Source organism: Myotis nattereri, assembly GCF_964212035.1.
Source record: "Myotis nattereri genome assembly, chromosome: X".
NCBI classification, from domain to species: domain Eukaryota; kingdom Metazoa; phylum Chordata; class Mammalia; order Chiroptera; family Vespertilionidae; genus Myotis; species Myotis nattereri.
Genome location: NC_138078.1, coordinates 15558723 through 15577141, shown reverse-complemented (window position 1 = coordinate 15577141; position 18419 = coordinate 15558723). Strand labels below are relative to the sequence as shown.

Here is an 18419-nt window from a genome sequence, read left to right as displayed (position 1 = left end):
GAAGGGATAGTTGATAAAAGGCACTGAAAAGGAGTGCATTTAATGCTGTTTTATTCATGGCTATTTACATTACCCAATTAATATGAAAGAGGTGAGTCAGGATGTATTTTCACTCATTTGTTGGTCTCCAGAAATTACTACACTATAAACACCTGCTTCAGTAATCAAATACTAAGCTCCTTCAGGGCAGAAAACTATCTTTGGTTACTGATATATACCGTGTAGAGTAGGCGATCAATGGCTGCTGTGTGTTGAATGAAACAGTAATGACTGGCTTTTTGGAATTGATATAAAAATAGCTGTCCTCCCTATAAACATACCTAAAATGAACATGTTAGAAAAGCTCCAAGAGACAGGCTTATTCCATGAGTAAAAAATCTGTACTCTTCAGATTGGAAAGAGGAAATCTGAGAATAGGATTCCAATTGTATTGGAAGTAGTGACAAGATTATTACAACCCTGTTTGAACAGCAAAGTACTAGCACTTTTCAACTTTACTAATAGGTTGGCTTCTAAAATGTCAACTGTAAGCTAGCAGTTAGAACATACTTACATGGCACACCTATAGATGCTTATAAAAGACACTGCCATATTGGGGTGGCAAAAGGGGTGATGACATAGCATTGGGGTTCAGCGTTACATATAAAGAGCTAGCTACATATGCTTACTGACTCAAATTTTGTTAAACTAAATTTAAACATGTAAATTGCTACTTATATATTTGGTATAAGTTGAAAAGATGAACTTAGAGGTGTGTGTGTCCATATAGCTTTATGCTGTACAGAGCAGTGAGTTCTGGGTTCAGCTGTCCCTTACCAGACAGCGTGGAAGATGACTGTGCTCAAAACCTGTCCTTTGTTGTCACCCTCAAAGGCACAGAGAGGTGAGCCATGGTGGAGTGGTAAGAGCCACAAACTGGAAGGAGCCCGTCTGGGGTTCAAAGTCTGCTTCTACCTTCTATCTAGCTGTGTGACTTTGAGTAAATAGTTGATCTGAGCTTCAATTTCCTCATCTGTAGAATAAAGAACTCAAGAGTTGCCGTGAGGAATACATGAAATAGTGCACCTAACCTGCCTAACAAAATGCCTGGCAGGTAGCAGTACCACGTAAATGGAAGTTACTGGTGTTACTAGTTTCATTCAATTGGACATTTCTTAGTTCGGAAAGAGAGAATAACTGCCTATCTTTTGGCATCAGTGTCTGACTGCAACAGTAAATATCTTTGGACCCTGACATGGATGTTTTATATTCTCCAAGAAGTAACTACAATAACACAATGTGGTAACAACATGGCGCCTTTTATTGAAGGCGTTCAAGCATCATGGCCTGAGGAAGTATTTTCAGTTCAGTTTGTCGAAATACTTCAGTTTTCCAGCTGGATCTGGGATTATCTATTGAAAGAAAAAAGCAGATCATTCATCATTAGTTGTCTGATAACAGTTGCCCATCTCTTGACTAAAGAAGATAAGACTGTGTTTGTGTACCAAATTATATCAGATGTATATAGGAAATACTGGATTTGTCCAACCTACTAATCTCAGCTATGCCAAAAGGAAAATCATTTGTCAATAAATTAACATCTGTACTCAAGCACCCCCGAATTTACTTACAGCTCTTCTCTCGGCCACCAGGCTTTCATGGCATCTTCGGGTTTGATCTAATTAAACCAAACACATTAAGAGAGCATGGCTACAGATGTTAATGTATTTCTAAAATTATCTGCTGGTGAAGTGTTGGGGTGCCAACAACCTGAAAAGGGGGCAGTGTGTTCAAGTGGATTTTTTGGAGGTCCAAAATGCAAACATTAACCTCAAACTGCAAAGGTAAAAAAAGTATTAAAATACAACGATGGAGCACTAACTTCAATAACTATTTAGTGAATGGAAAAATACTCCAAACAAACAAACAAAAAAGCTCCCTACCAAACAAAAAAAAAAGCTCCCTACTAAACCTGTTTACTTGATAGTTATAGGTAAAGTGCATCTATCCCTACATATAAAGAAAAACAAACCTGTTGTAATCAGCTTATGATAGTTCTATATGCGTCGTCTTCATAATTTTTCTTTAGCATAAAATAAACATTACCTAGTTTTGCAGGCATCACTTCAAGGAGCATTCTGTTTTTGTCAGTTTATAACCCCTCTGCATTTAAATTCAATTTTTAGGTACTCATGGAATAACTACTTAGTGCCAATGGTGTGCTGGCAATGGGGATATAGGAAAACTACCATGGGCACCACCTCTGAGGCTCATACAAGCACGTGGGAAGGATGTCTGTGTATGTGGCTGTTTTGATGCAATGCACAGTACGACTGTGTATGACACAGGCTGTGTGATTCAGTGGGGGCTGAGATGGCATCAGGGACGGTCTCCGAGTGGAGGTGACATTTAATTTGGTCTTGAAAGAGGAGTAGAATTTAGAGAAGGGGACAGGTATTTCAGGCTCTGGAAAGAAAGACCTGAACAAAGTCACAAAGGTGTGAAAAAACAGGGCTTAATTGGAGGAAAGATGAGTCATGATTTGGTGGGAGCACAGCATTTGTGCGTGAATCACAGGGAAGATAACCTGGGAAAGATTGGTAGGAACTGAATGCAAAGGCTTGAAGGCTGTGCCCTGAGTATCTGGACTTTGTCCTGTGAGTGATGGTGGGCCGCTAAAAGGCTCTGGTCTGGAGAATGACATGCATTGGAGAGGAGAGATACTGATAAATCAGGTCTGTGCAATATACAGGGGAAAAGTGAGGGATATGGAGATGAAAAATTCATCTCTCTTAAACATCAGCACAAAACCTTTTCTGACCCTATATTCCCCTCTTCTACCTTCTTTCTGTCTCTCCCCCCCCCACAGCTGTATTTCTTGTACTAGTTTCATATTTCATCTTTATTTCATCCTGCGCTCTCAGCACATGCCTGCAATACAAGGTGATGTTATGCATCAGTCACTGTTGATTCTGCTATAGCTCCAGGGGGAAGTGCCCAGAGCTTGATGCTTTTTAAGCCTTCTTAGGTGATACCTGTAGCTTCTGATTCATATTTCTATCTGTGAGCCTCACAATCAATAACTAAATTAACCCAATGACTGATTTATAATTTAAAGTACCTAGTGCTGCTCTAAGTCTCATGCTTAACTTCAAATTCATCAGATCTGTGTAGAGGTGAATACTGTATTGTAGCATTGACTTTGACCCACAAGGGCAAAGCTGCTTTGCACACTCATCAAAACTAATTTAAATCAATGAAATGCTATTTTAACTAATCTGAGTGAGGTTACAGAGTGAATTTCTACCTCTCATTGTGTACAGCCAATGGTACTGTTTTGTTGTTGTTGTGTGCTAAGGAAGAAAGTCTTAGGAGTCTGTATTTTTCTTTTATCCTAAGATAATGATTTCTTCCTCTAATTCTCTAGGTATTTTTCCTAACTGGAATTTATGTAAAGCTCTTTGATTTTTAGAAGATAACATGTTCATTAAAAAGGGTTCAAGCCTGGCTGGTGTGGTTCAGTGGTTGAGCATCAACCCAGGAACCAAGAGTTTGCTGGTTCAATTCCCAGTCGGGGCACAAGCCTGGGTTGTGGGCTCAATCCCCAGCAGGGGCTGTGCAGGAGGCAGCTGATCGATGATGTTCCTCTCTCATCGATGTTTCTATCTCTCTATTCCTCTTCCTTCCTCTCTCTCTCAAGATTAATTAAAACATATTTTTAAAAAAGGTTCAAGCAAGTTTCCAAATTGTATTTTGGCCAGAGACTACTTCAGGGACTGTCTATAAATATACAGCCTCCCTATGAATGTACTTGTTTTAATATTTTCTTCCTTCAAATGATGAGAGAATCATTAGCTTCATTGTTAGTTAAGCCTGATATTTTTTCAAAAGCTTTTTACTATATATAGAAAAGCTTTGCTTGTGACTGTTTTCTTTGCTCACAATATAGGAAGAAATTCCATAAATGCTCTCTCAGCCCTCTGAATTTATTCTACCAAATCTCCGCTGCTCCCTTTTGTTGTTGATTTTAATGGCATATTCCGTTGGATATTTGGCTTTAAAATTCACAGCATGAAGTCCTATCTTTTGCTTTCTCCAGTGTCAGCTACTCTCCCTACAGTTCAAAGAATGCCTGTACTCTTCTGATTTTTGCCGAGCAATGCTTAAGTCATTTACAAAATCAAGACAGTGCTGTTACAGATGATCTTAAGGTTGGCATTTCTGTTTGGCCCCAGACATCCCCTTAACAGAAAAATCAATTTGACTTACTGTTTCACTACCAGGTTTCCAGCCAGCAGGGCAGACTGAAAGGAACAAAAATTGGCAAAAGACAGTTTAAAAACAGAGTTCAATTCTCTTCAGCAACTCTTGGCTCTTCTTTTCCCAAATGAAATTAAAAATGGAGCCTGTATTAATGAGAACATTTCTAGGCCACTGAACACCTGGCTCTGTTAGCTTGCTTGCTTGCACCAAGGAAGTTTGGTCACAGAGCTTAGCAGTAGGTAGCTAATCTATTTTCATTTTTGTCAATTATGTTTACTTGCATTTACAGTATAAAAACCCAAATTGAGTGTTCCTCTAAGAAAGTTGGAAACTTTGGGGATGTGGTGAACGGAAAGGTCTGGGCATGGCAAAAATTTCTCTGAATTTACATAAACTTAAAATAAGCTGATTTGCTGTTTCCTGTAGTATTTTGTACTGATGCCATGGTTTGCTGTTTATCAAAAGAGACTTTAAAATTATTCAGAAAGTAGGATTTTATTTGGAATATACCTTGACCCAGGCACTGAGTTACACATTTGAAAGGAATATAAAACATATGTTCTATTTTAGGAAAATCTAACCTTTTCCATTTAGCTACCGCAAAAACTTGGAGTGAAAGGATGAACTAATAGATTACTAGTGTGATCCTGAATAACCTTGCTGATCACTGAATTACCTTGAGGAAAAAATCTAAATCAAATAATGTACAGATGCAAATAAAACCTACATTACTAAATATTGCCAGGATGGTACATTTTAAGTTTATAGAAATAATTTGAAATATTACAGCAGCAGGAACTTTTCTCTTTGTGCTTATCCAAAAGGACTATGCAAATAATGAATACTTTTGGATCTTTTAATTCAGTAAGTAGAATATATTAGTGATATTTCATTAAAAGCACTTTAATAATTTGATTTACTAAAAAGATTAGCTAATAATTTGAAAACAATCAGATGACTTTGGAACCATCCAATTTACTGCTACCTCTTCTCAAACTAAAAAATCCAAAGGCTATGATGTTTAGAAGGAAAGAGTACCTTCTCCATGTTTATCGGTGTATTGGAATGCTTGAACCAAACGCAGAGTCTCATCCACTGATCTGCCCACGGGAAGGTCATTGAGAGTAATCTGTCTTAGGATCCCTTTGTCATCAATAATGAAGAGACCTCTATAAAACACAAGAGTGGTAGGGGTGAGGCCATTTCATCTCAGTTAAGACAAATATTTGTTAATGCGAATCCCTGTAGCATCCACACAGGATTGTTATACAGAACCAAGACACTACCTACTTGACTGGTACACACACACACACACACACACACACACACACACACACCCCTACTATATAATTTGGGATTATAATTGTTAAATGGTAGCTTTAAATTTTTTTTTTAGTATATTTTATTGATTTTTTACAGAGAGGAAGGGAGAGGGACAGAGAGTCAGAAACATCGATGAGAGAGAAACATCGACCAGCCGCCTCCTGCACATCCCCCACTGGGGATGTGCCCGCAACCCAGGTACATGCCCCTGACCGGAATCGAACCTGGGACCCTTCAGTCCGCAGGCCGACGCTCTATCCACTGAGCCAAACCGGTTTCGGCAGCTTTAAATTTTTTTAAAAAATTAAATTTATTGGGGTGACACTGGTTAATGAAATTATATAGGTTTCAGGTATACATTTCTCCTTTACCCTCTTTTACCTCTCCCCACCCCCCATTAGCTTTAAAATTTTGTTTTTGTCTTGAAATGTCCTGTAGTATTTACAGCTTAATCTTCACGTGTACTAGGTTTGGGATTTTACTGTACTGTAAATGAAATGATGAAACTACACAGCAGAGCCTTCCTTTAAGTGAAGGAGTGATTCATCTTTCTCTTCACTGGCTGTTTGGAATGTCTCTTTATTTCCTTTTAATGGCGGTAAAAGACAAGGTCACCAATATAAGTGAAGTCATCTTTCCCTCTAAATCTCTATATGTGTGATTCACTTCTATGGCCTGGGGAGTAATGAAGTAGTTTGATTAAAAAGACCTGTTACTGCTCTAACCAGTTTGGCTCAGTGGATAGAGCGTCAGCCTGTGGACTGAAGGGTCCCAGGTTTGATTCCGGTCAAGGGCATGTAATTTGGTTGTGGGCACAACCCCCCAGTGGGGGTGTGCAGGAGGCAGCTGATCGATGTCTCTCTCTCATCGATGTTTCTAACTCTCTATCCCTTTCCCTTCCTCTCTGTAAAAAATCAATACAATATATTTAAAAAAAAGACCTGTTACTGAGATAGTGATGGCATTATAAGAGTTAAAGTAGACTAGAGACAAAAATTTTCAAAGGATTTATTGTCTATTTAAGTCAATATGAATTTCAACCTAATACTTTAGATTAGAAAAAGATCTCAGGTACTGGGGCTAATTGCTTGTGTACAAGTATTATAAATGATGAAATATTTTTAGTAGAAATATATGGAATTACATATCTATTTCATGATATCTTGTTTCATAATCATATTAAACATTACTAAAGTATTCCTGCTTATCCCACAATATATTTTTTTAAATATATTTTATTGATTTTTTACAGAGAGGAAGGGAGAGAGATAGAGAGTTAGAAACATTGATGAGAGAGAAACATCGATCAGCTGCCTCCTGCACATCTCCTTCTGGGGATGTGCCCGCAACCAAGGTACATGCCCTTGACCGGAATTGAACCTGGGACCCTTCAGTCCGTAGGCCGACGCTCCATCCACTGAGCCAAACCGGCTTCAGCTCACAATACATTTTTTTGAGTGAGCAACTTGATGTCTGAAATAACTAGGACTCACTCCCCTTGGACCAGGTCAACTTGCTTAATTATTATTTATATGGGTGTTCTTTCATGTAGCTTTTACAGCTGAAAACTGTTGTCAATGGTAATCAAGTCTGTTCTGAAGTAAGTGAGCCTGATCTAAAATTATGAGCTTTCCTCTGTAACACACATTATACCAACACACACCACACAAAACAAATCTGCCTTTCCTTTGCTAGCAAATTCTAGCTTCTGTCTTCTGTTTTAATTTTGTGAACTGCTTCTTTGGTAGACTTTGAGATGAATACATTTGCCATACTTGGTGTAATATACATGTATGTCTCTTCCACAGAGAAGAAACAGGTCATTCTTATAAAAATCAGAAATTAAAATGGCAACAGACATCTCAATAACAGCCCCAGAAGCTAAAGGTAGCAGGGCAATGCTTTCAAATGTTTGCAGGAAAATTGCCTTTCAATCTACAATTCTATATCCAGCCAAATTAGTAATCAACATGAGAGTAGAATAAAAACATTATCTGACATGTAAGGTATCAAACCATTTTACCTTCTAATGACCTTTTACTAAGAATCTATGAAGATGTGTGTTACTAAAACAAGGCAGGCAAGAGTAGGAGCTAGAAAATTAGGGAAAAGGGGAAATAAAATGTGTATGAGGTTTGTTTCTGGAATAATGAAAATGTTCTAAAATTGATTGTGGTGATCACTGCAAAACTCAATATACTAAAAGTATTGCATTGTATGCTTTATATTGGGTGAGTCATATAGTATACTAGAGGCCTGATGCACGAAATTCATGCGAGGGGCTCGGCCCTCACAAGCCCCAGCTGGTCCTCGCAGCCCCGACTTTGTCCGGATAGTCATTCTGCTATTTGGTCTAATTAGCATATTAGCTCTTTATTATATAGGATGATATATCTCAGAAAAGCTGTTATTAAAAAACAGGATTATAAAATAATGACACTTTCACATAAAACATTTAAAAAAGAAATTATTAGCATTGAAAAGCTAATAAACAACACAACTATAACAAAATTAGTTGGTTTAAGCTAAAATTGCCCCTTTTCACCCAAAGAATTCTATTAGCATTTTTTAGCTCAAGTAACCCAGTGAGAGCTGTTGGGTAAAATATTTCCTTAATTTTTCCTACTCCAAAGACACAGATTTGCTAAATCCTATGATACTTGTATTTAGGAAAAACCATTATTGGAGTTAGTTTGAAGAAGAGGAGAAAGAAATGGACAAGGAGTTTGGGGACCTGGATTCAAGTCTGCACTCTGCCATTAACCAATTATATTTCTCTGGCTAAGTTCATGGAACTCTATGAATCTGTTTATCTGTAAAATAAAGATAAGGTTGGTCAAAGACCTCTACATAATCTTTCAGCTCTAACAGTCTATGACACTCACTAATTATTTTAAAGAGTATCTATACCATTTTTGCAAGTACAGCAAATAATATTTCTTGATCAAACTTTGTATTTTCTAACTCCATTTCAATGAGGGTTACAAATGTATTTGGATTGGTCATAATGTAAAATCACTAAAAAGGTACCTAAGAGTGTGGCCTGAATCTTCCAGATATACGCCATAGTCCTTTGCAATCTGATGTGTCAAATCTGAAAGAAGTGGAATCTTTATTGGTCCAAGTCCTCCTTGTCTTCGAGGGGTGTTAATCCTGAAACAAACAGAACATTTACCTCTTAGAGTTAAGTAAATGGCATGTATCAAAACCACGCTTTCTCTGCATGTGCACACACATGAACAAACCCCACACACCTATTCTTTCTCTAAAAAAGACAGGCTAATATACATTCTGTTTTCTTGCCCTTTCTCCCACTTAACAATATATTCATATCCTTTTAACACTAAATATGGAGCTACACATCCATCACATTTTTAATGTATAGACATACCACATTTTACTAATCTCTACTGATATACATTTAAATTGCTTCCATTTTTTTGCTTTTATAAACACTGCTGGCAACATCCTCGTATTCTTAACATTGTACACTTGTCTGATTAATTTCTAGAAGAATTGATGGATAAAGAATAGACACTGTCATCAGCATAACCTTAGAATTGTTATCATAAGACAATTCCTTGAGAGACAGTCAGGAAGCAACTGGGTATTTTAATATTCTGAGAGACAAAGAAATACAGTCTACTTGCAGCAGTGAAGGAAGTAAGCTATAATCTCAGACACATCAGTCTTGAGATTTAAGTATTCTTTAAGTTGAAACTGGGGGATGTGGGCTGGTGCCCCAACTGGAAGGCATTGACATAGCAGCCAGAAAACAGGGAAATAATGCTCTCCATGTCTGCAGCCCCAGTTCTGACATCCAAGTAGAAATATCTGGTTGATATGAAACCTATCCAGCTGAGAATTTATACAAAAGAATTCCTTGGAAAAACAATCCCAAATTATTTGGGATGACATAGATGTTTCCCTTAGTGATTTGTGTTTTAATCATATGGAGATACAGAATTACTATAGAAGTGATAAAGCAAATTAAACCCATATTTTTAATATTCTTACATTGAGAAATAATCAGTACATATTTGTATAATGAGTTATTTATAATGTTTAAGAGCATTTGGCATATTAGAATAACAGATATACTTTGTGATTCCAATTTAAAATGTGTACATTGAAATTTTATTCAGTTTATAAATAGTAATGAAACAATTTAAAAGGACTTAAGATGTACCATATCTATTTATTAGATTGCAAGAATTGCTTATGTTCTTGGGATACTCAAGGGAAATAAAATATAAACTGCTTTTAAAAATACTTAAGAGAGTTAAATACTTAAGGGAATATAAATTAAAGTTGAACTGTAGCTCCTGAACCAATTAAAATTTTAGTTTTATATACATATACAAGCACATATAGTTGTGAATGTTTTGAATTTATTACTCTATGAATTTAATGTTAAGTTTTAAAAACAAGGAACAGTCTTTATCATGCATAAAATTTTGTGCAAAAAATTGTGGACACGATTAAAAAACACATCAACATACACATTTCAGATTCTGAAACATGTTGCCCAACTACTTTCCAGAAATGCTGAACCACCTGTGTGTATGGGAGTGCTGTTTCTCCCCACCTTTGTAATCACTACATGAAAATTTTCAAATTTAAAATACTGGCCAATCAGACAGGGGAAAAGAATGACATCTCTTGTCATTTTACCTTGCAATTAATTCGGTGAAACAATTAATTAAAAATATTTCTAAAATTAATTTAAAAATCATTGCTTCTTGAAAAGTAATTATAAAAACTATTTTGAGTTTGGCTTAATACTAAACAACTGTATAACAGAGAAATGGTATTTTTAAGGATTTTTTCCTCCAGATTAAGGCTACCCAAAATTTGTTAAAATAAAATAATCATACAATTCAATAGGTTTTGTTATGGACATCTTTTGCATTGAACTTTCCCCCCAATTTTATTTTTTATGTAATTTCATTGAACTAGCATTTCTTAGACAAATATTCTGAATTGTCTGATAAATAACTATATTCCTATCATGTTGAGTTGTCTGCCCATAATTTAAAAGTAAATCCATTCTTCTTCCTACAAATGTTAAGTGTAAGATACTGACCAGGCCAAATGGGTAAACTGTGAATCGACAGAGCATGCCACCACTTCAGTGTTTATGGATCTGAATTCTTCAATTCTATCACCAAAGGCAATAATTTCAGTTGGACACACAAAAGTGCTGAAAGTAAAAAGAAAATATATTCAGTATTCTCAAAATACACATATATGCAAGTTTGACCCCTCTGGCAGGTGGTGTCCCTCGGCCTGGCCTTGTAGGGATCAGGCTGAAACTGGCAGTCAGACATCTCCCAAGGGGTCCCGGAGTGTGAGAGGGCACTCTGTAAAGTTGCTGTCGCTCTGTCACTCGGCAACTCCTGCGTTGAGCATCTGCCCCCCTGGTGGTCGGTGCACATCATACCTACTGGCCAATTGCTTAGGCTTTATATATATATATATATATATATATATATATATATATATATATATATAGGCTTTAGTGCTGGAGGTTTTGAAAAAGGATCAGGTAGGAGGAGCAACTTGGGGAAGGGGTTGAGAAAGTGGCTATTTACCCTCTGGTATGGAAGTTTTTCAGTATTTCAGTATAACACGGCTATACTGGTGCATACACACTGAATGTTAGCGTTTATGTATGTGTAAGTGTATTGGGCAGCAATTGAAAATTTATTTCCTAGTGTGTGTGATGGCCAAGAAAGTTTGAAAAATGTAGATTTAGGGGCCAAGTTCCTACCATACCCCAATATAGGCTTTTCAAATGTTTCAGTTGTTCAGGTGGAGGATTGTCATATGCAAGCATAAAGTTCTAATCTAGATTACGTCCCTGGAACCTGGGCTATAATGTATATTTTTAATATTTTCCACAATGTAGGAATGGTCAGTCCCTACCTTCCTTCCTCTTATCCCAAGAAATGCTATTTAGAGACACATTTATTTGCCCGACTTCTTAGTGAAGACAGAGAAAAAGGTCTGGCAGAAAACTGAAGGATTGTTTGTGACTTTCATTCTTATAGACCAGTGATGGTGAACCTTTTGAGCTCAGCGTGTCAGCATTTTGAAAAACCCTAACTTAACTCTGGTGCCGTGTCACATATAGAAATTTTTTGATATTTGCAACCATAGTAAAACAAAGATTTATATTTTTGATTTCTATTTTATAAAATATATAAATAAATTTAAATAAAATGCCATTTAACAAAGAAAAAAATCAACCAAAAAAATGAGTTCGCGTGTCACCTCTGATACGCGTGTCATAGGTTCGCCATCACTGTTATAGACTTTGGCAAATGCCTGAGAATTCTTCCTTATCTAACCAGGCCCAGTTTGACTTTATACAGAAACAACAGTAAGAAGCGATCTTAGCCAGAAGACCACTGCCAACATCATGCATAATTAGCTATGTCTTATTCATTATGGAGTTTTAAATAACACCTGAGAGACAGAGCATATTTGTCTGCTATGTTAGACTAATTTCAGAATTCAGGTTTAATGTTATATTTTACATATGTTTTATTATTTTTATTTTATTTATTTTTTTTAAATATATTTTATTGATTTTTCACAGAGAGGAAGGGAGAGAGATAGAGAGAGTTAGAAACATCGATGAGAGAGAAACATCGATCAGCTGCCTCTCGCACATCCCCCATCGGGGATGTGCCCGCAACCCAGGTACATGCCCTTGACCGGAATTGAACCCGGGACCTCCCAGTCCGCAGGCCGACGCTCTATCCACTGAGCCAAACCGGTTTCGGCAATGTTTTAACTTGTTGGTTTTATAACATGAATTTAGAAAGCCTATACTTTTTATATATTAAAACTTCAACTTCTGGTTTCTATTGGAAATTAGAATATATTATACATTTTAGCTAGTCAAGCTAATTTAAAAGGTTATGCATTATGTAGCTTCATGACTTGTATTAGTCTCAACGTACTAATTTTTATGAGAATCCTTCCCATTTGGTTAGACTAGGTGTCAGCAAATTTTCAGCCACAGGCCAAATCTAGCCTATTTGTAAATAAACTCTTTTTAAACAATTTTTAAAATATATATTTTTATTGATTTCAGAAAAGGGAGAGGTAGAGACAGAACATCAATGATGGGAATCATTGATCAGCTGCCTCCTGCACACCCCCTGCTGGGGATTGAGCCTGACCTTGATTAATGATCGGTAATAACTGAGGTCTTACTAGCTGCTTTGTACATGTATTACTTACAAATCAAGTGGGTAGAAGAAAAAAACCAGGTATTTTCCATGATAATCAGTTAACTTGAGCTCCTTAAATTCTCCATTTATCACAGCGGTTCCTTCCCAATAAGGTGCTGGCTTGGAAACTAAGAAAGAAAAATATAGGATGTTTTTTAACACTGAGAAAACTGATGGGATGACAGAAGAGCTTTAGGAAATCACTAAAAATCAAGGCTTCTAAACCTGTGGATCTCTCTAGCAGTCTGGTGAAGCTTACATACTTCTCAGAATAGTGTTATTGGATATATAAAATATATACAATTACAAAGGAAAGCAATTATATTGAAATGAAATTATCCAAATAGAAAAGACCCATATTGGTGATGTAGTAATACATGTTCCCTTTTATTAAGACTTTAAAAATGCAGGATCTAGCGTGATCTAATTAACTACCAAAAATAGTGAAGAGTGTAAATGATGTTTCAGGATACCTGTAACAACCAACAACCACAATATGGCATGAAAATACCTGGGTGTCTATTGACAACAGGTACAAGCAAGTACTGCTGAAGCTAATGTGGTTCGTTGCTGATGTTTATAATGGAAAGAAATGCTCAATTTCAGTTGGAGGTTATTGATAATACTTTTAATTCTATTCATGCTCACAGCACCCCTCCCCCCCACATTCCATCTCTGCACTACACTCTATTGGATCCTTCACTATAGCCCCTCCAAGTTGAATAACTTCCTATATTTCAAGTAATTAGATATGCCTTTCCCTAATGGCAGTCTTTCAGATGTACTAATTTAAACATTTGGCCAGTTTCTCACATACTCATGGAGGACCTGTTGCCACACTCAAAGAGTAGGAAATTTGCAAATACATCAGGCCAGAAGTGTACAACCCCAGACCATGAGATTATTTTCCTAGAGGGCTTTGAAAGAAGAGACCCCCTTGAACAGGTTTCAAGTGACCTAATGGAAATTGAATCGTTGGTGCTGCTCTCTTGTAAGGGCATGCTGTAATTCTAGCCAACGCGCTTTGATAATATACCTTGATCTTCTGTTACATTCAGATAACACTTAAACTTTCAGAACCATTACATATATTGAAGTCAATCCTTGTTTCCAAGTTTGACTATGGTTCCTAGAAAGTAAGGCTCAGAATAGCCAGCATTTACTATATTTTGTATAATAGCCAGCATTTTTGGTCACTCTGAAAAGAGACATAAACTTAAGGTGAATTTCTCTGTGAAGTTAATATATAACATAGGATTACTTGTCTTGAGTCAGCAGCCTACCTCATATAAATATCCTGATCTGATTAGGTAAAGGCCAAGAGGGGAATTAGTAGAAGGGTACTGAACTATACATGCTTTGTATACATTACTGAAAATGCTACTCAATGGGATTGGTTAACAGGATATATTAAGTAGATTTGTGGTTGGAATTATAATGACCTGTTATTCCTTAATGATTTTAGCATATGAGGAAAACCAAATCTGAGGAATAAATTTTGTTCTCAAAATTCTGAGTTTGAAAATTTTGGGTTCTTGATTTAAGAATTACAAAGTTAGTTCAAAGAAAAAAAAACTGTCATCAATTTATGGAGCAAAAAAAAGAATGCAGTTAACTTTGCTAAGATCTATAAATGGAATTCCCAAAGCAACCCCTTGTGTGTATTAAAATCTCAAATATAAATCATGTAACAGATTCTGGCAAATGCAAAGCAGTATAAAGGATATTTAAACCTTCTCTTCCCATAACCCCATTAATTTAACTACTGTTAACATTCTGATGTCTTTACTTCTAGTCTTTTCTCTAAACACAAATTTGGATCATGTTGAACCCCTTTAAAAAAAGCAACAGTAAATCTAACAGTTTTCATGTCACTAAAAATTATTTCAAAGTATGACCTTAATGGCTCTATAATATTCCACTCTATGAATAAAAGTCCTCGTATCTTTAATTCTAGATAAACCTACATGACACAGAGATGTAGCAAATATCTAAAATTTGAAGTTCTCTGGTAAAGGGAAATCTATTACCAATGTCTTATGCTTTTATGAGCAGACTTGGATGGGATTTGTTTCTTATGGGAAATATAATGTAATGCCATTGAACACTTAACTGGCTGACACAGTTCAAAATATCTTCCCAGGTAAGTGAAACTAATGACACTTTGAAATGCTGTGATTTTAAAAGCCCAAGACTGGGACTCAAAATAAGCTGCCATGCGATGAGAGGGCGTGTGAATAAAGAAACTGCGAGCGGCTGGTTCCTAGCAATTAAGCATGGCACCAGGTCACAGCCAGGAAGCAAGCAGGGACCCTGTCCTTAACCTCAAGGAACTGAATTCTGCCCACCACCATGTGAATTGGGAAGAGAATGCTGAGCTCCAGAAAGGAATGCAGCCCAGCCAACATCCTGACTACAGTGTTATAAGACCCTGAGCAGAGAACCCAGCTAAGGCCTCCTGTGAAATAATAAACACATGTTGTTTAAAAAATAAAAGCGTGAGACTGGTTTCTTAAAAACAAAAAATCCGAAAGTAGTTAACTTTCAGTAGGAAAGAACTCCACATGTTTAAGAAGGCAAAACAGTTTTTCTTATTTATTACTCCCACTCCATCCTAAGTTGTAACATCCCACTTAACACTGAGGATTCATAACTGTGAAGCATACTTTTTTCACTGAATATGGGCATAGAACATGGTGTATTTGAACCACAATACATATCTCCAGAATGCTAATTGATCTGTAGGAAAAACAGGTTACTTAAAGCAAGCAAGGGACAGTCTTTATCCTTTAATCCCTGCTCAGTTCTTTTTGGCTAATCTTAACATCTAGATGCAGCAGGCCATAACTTTCTCAGTGTCTCAGTCTGACGTGTCCTTCCTGAAAGTGGCCATTACCTGTGTACACTGGACAGAAATGCAAATAATCAAAAGCCAAACTGGCAGGACACAAATTTGCCATGAGGTTTATCATCAACCAAAATACATTACTTTGAACCTTTTTTCCTTTCCCTTCAAAATACACCCTGTAAGAAGTTCTTCATTTCTAAGAGACACAAAGAATACCCATTTATTATGTATGTTTTGGGGAAGGGCTTTTAATAGTCTTTATAAGATGAAAACAAAAGGAAAGAGAAAGGTGAAATGTTTGCTCTCCTGAACATTTTGTTTAGCCACTTTTCTGTTTAATCAAACTTTCTATGAATCATTATTCAACTTAACCTATTCTTCCCTGGAATAGTACTTGGAAACAGACGCGATATGCTGCAGCCACTTTGCAATGTTTGAGGAAGTGTTTCAGTTTGCACAACATCCTCCGATGCCTGCAAGGGGACCTGGACCACCCCCGTTCCTTTGTCTGCGGCTTTTGGGGTAACCACTACTTACAAAATCTGGTAAGTGGAAACAATCCCTTTCTCAAAGCAGGAACCCTCCTCCCTTGCCCCGCTATGAAAGAGCCAGGCCCGCCCAGGGACCAGAGGCAGGACAGGGGGCGCCGCCCAAGTCAGGCTCCCAGGTAGCCTAAGCAGGGCACACGTGTCCCGTGGTCCTCCCAACTTCCCGCCTCCCTCAGCCACCGGTCAACCCCCCTTGGCGGGGCACCACCTACTCTTGGCTTTGCTGAGGTGCAGGGAGTGGTCGGCGGCTGAAACTCGGGACGCCTCCCCCGGGTACACTTGTCCCCCCGCGTAGAAGTGGCACTCCTCTTCACGGGTTCGGGGCCTCTCCTCCGCCTCCAAGCCCCGCAGAGTCTGGGCCAGCAGCAGGAACAGCAGTAGTGGCAGCAGCAGCAGCCGGAGGCTCCGGCTGGGGGCTGGAGTCTTCGCGGCTGGCGGCAGCCCCGGCGCCTCCATGACCACGCGAGCGCAGACACACGTTCTTTGGCTCTAGCGCTACTTCTCCCGCCGCCAGGCAGCTACAATCGCGCGCTGACAACCCGCGAGCCCGGGCTCAGCCTCGCGAGAGCTGCCCCGCCCTCCCCCCCGCCCACGGACCCCCGCCCCCTGCTCCCGGCTCTCCGGATTCCAGGCTGCCCCGACTCCCACCCCTACCCCCACCCCTACCCCCACCCCCAAGCCCTGCCACGTGGCCTGCTGGCCCCTGCCCGCTTTTGCGCCTGCGCCTTGGGGCGGACCGGCCTGGCGCTCAGCCCAACTCAGCGAAAGCTGTTTTTCTGGAGTGGCCAGTGGCTGGCCTGTCCAGTGACTGACTGACGCCTCAAGCGCTCCCGTCTGCACGGTTTCCAAGCCCACCTCTTCCAAAAAGGCTCAACACCGCAAGCACACCATCCTCCTTAACAAAGTGAAACTAACCTATCTGCCTTTGAACGCTTGCATTTTATACTTCTAACAGGTTTTTCCTTGAAGTGATCTGTGTGACAGTGCCATGACTACCCCCTCTAGTTGCAGATCTTTTTAAGTCCTGAGAAACTGGGGAGAAGAAAGGCCTAATCATTTATTCTCCAGCAAGCAAGGGCAGCCAGGCACTTAGGTGACCTAAGCCTGTCTCAAGGTTTCTTTTCTCTCTTCTTCCCCATCAAGATTTGAAAAGTTCCCAGAAGACCAGACTGTCCCAGCACATTATTGTTCCATTTTATGACAATTATCCCATCACATTACAGGGGCCAGAATCCCTTTTATCCTCCTGTGAGCTCTTGTCATGTTTCTGAATCCCGCAGGAGTCTATTAGACTGTCAGCTCCCTAGAATCTAGTTCAGTGATGGCGAACCTTTCGAGCTCCGCGTGTCAGCATTTTGAAAAACCCTAACTTAACTCTGGTGCCGTGTCACATATAGAAATTTTTTGATATTTGCAACCATAGTAATACAAAGACTTATATTTTTGATATTTATTTTATATATTTAAATGACATTTAACAAAGAAAAATCAACCAAAAAAATGACACGCGTGTCATAGGTTCGCCATCTCTGATTCTAGCTCGATGTCGACTTCATCTTTGCTTCCCAAGGCACCTGGTACATGGTATTTGCTACTGTAAGCACTTGATTTTATAAGGAACACCTACTACTCCCCACAGCCTGTCTCAGTGTCAGGGTGTTTTCATGTATTATGTCCTTACACCTGCGAGGACTCTTCGAGGCAGAGAGGAAACCTGCCCTGTTCACACTTGTCCCTCCATCTTGGCCCTGCCCGCTCTATGCCCCGCCCTCACGGCAACGTGCGCATGCGCCCTGGGGCAGACCGCAATGCGCATGCCTAGGCTGCGGCCAGCCGGAAGTCTAACTAGTGGGAGCCCTGTTCATGGCGTCGACTCTGCCTGGTCTCCCGCTCTCCTGCCCTCTCTTCTGCCGGCTCTCAGCATTGTCTTAGGCCCTGCTCGCCCTTCTAGGCCCATCTCTTCCAACAAGCGTCCTTGAAGACTGTCCTGCGGCCATTACAGGAGCCGGGCCTGCCGCCCCTACAGATGAGGGGGTTTGCACTCAGCCTGTTTTACATCCTCTCATCCTTGCCCACGCCCTCTGCTAAAGAGCCTCGCTGCAGCACACCAGCCTGCCTCCTCCCCAAAGGTGAAGTGAACCCTCTGCCTCTGACATGTGTGCCTTTTATACCTTTAGCATTTCTTTTCCTTTTCCTGGCGCCCAGCTGGGTGAA

At 39.0% G+C, this 18419-nt stretch overlaps 1 protein-coding gene across 2 annotated transcripts; it reads right to left on the bottom strand.

Moving 5' to 3' along the window:
* Positions 1-1279: 1279 nt before the first annotated feature.
* On the bottom strand, positions 1280-16863 carry PRDX4 (peroxiredoxin 4). 2 transcript variants are annotated; one of them, XM_081081462.1, is made up of 8 exons: positions 16418-16763; positions 12820-12937; positions 10652-10768; positions 8596-8718; positions 5281-5411; positions 4249-4283; positions 1611-1657; positions 1280-1391 (listed from the first exon to the last, which is right to left on the bottom strand). In XM_081081462.1, exons 1-8 carry the CDS (start codon positions 16659-16661, stop codon positions 1388-1390), a joined length of 819 nt encoding a protein of 272 aa, XP_080937588.1. In that variant the 5' UTR covers positions 16662-16763; the 3' UTR covers positions 1280-1387. The 2 variants fall into 2 exon arrangements, with proteins under 2 accessions (XP_080937588.1, XP_080937587.1); XM_081081461.1 differs by lacking the exon at positions 1611-1657 and having other exon boundaries at positions 16418-16863.
* Positions 16864-18419: the final 1556 nt, after the last annotated feature.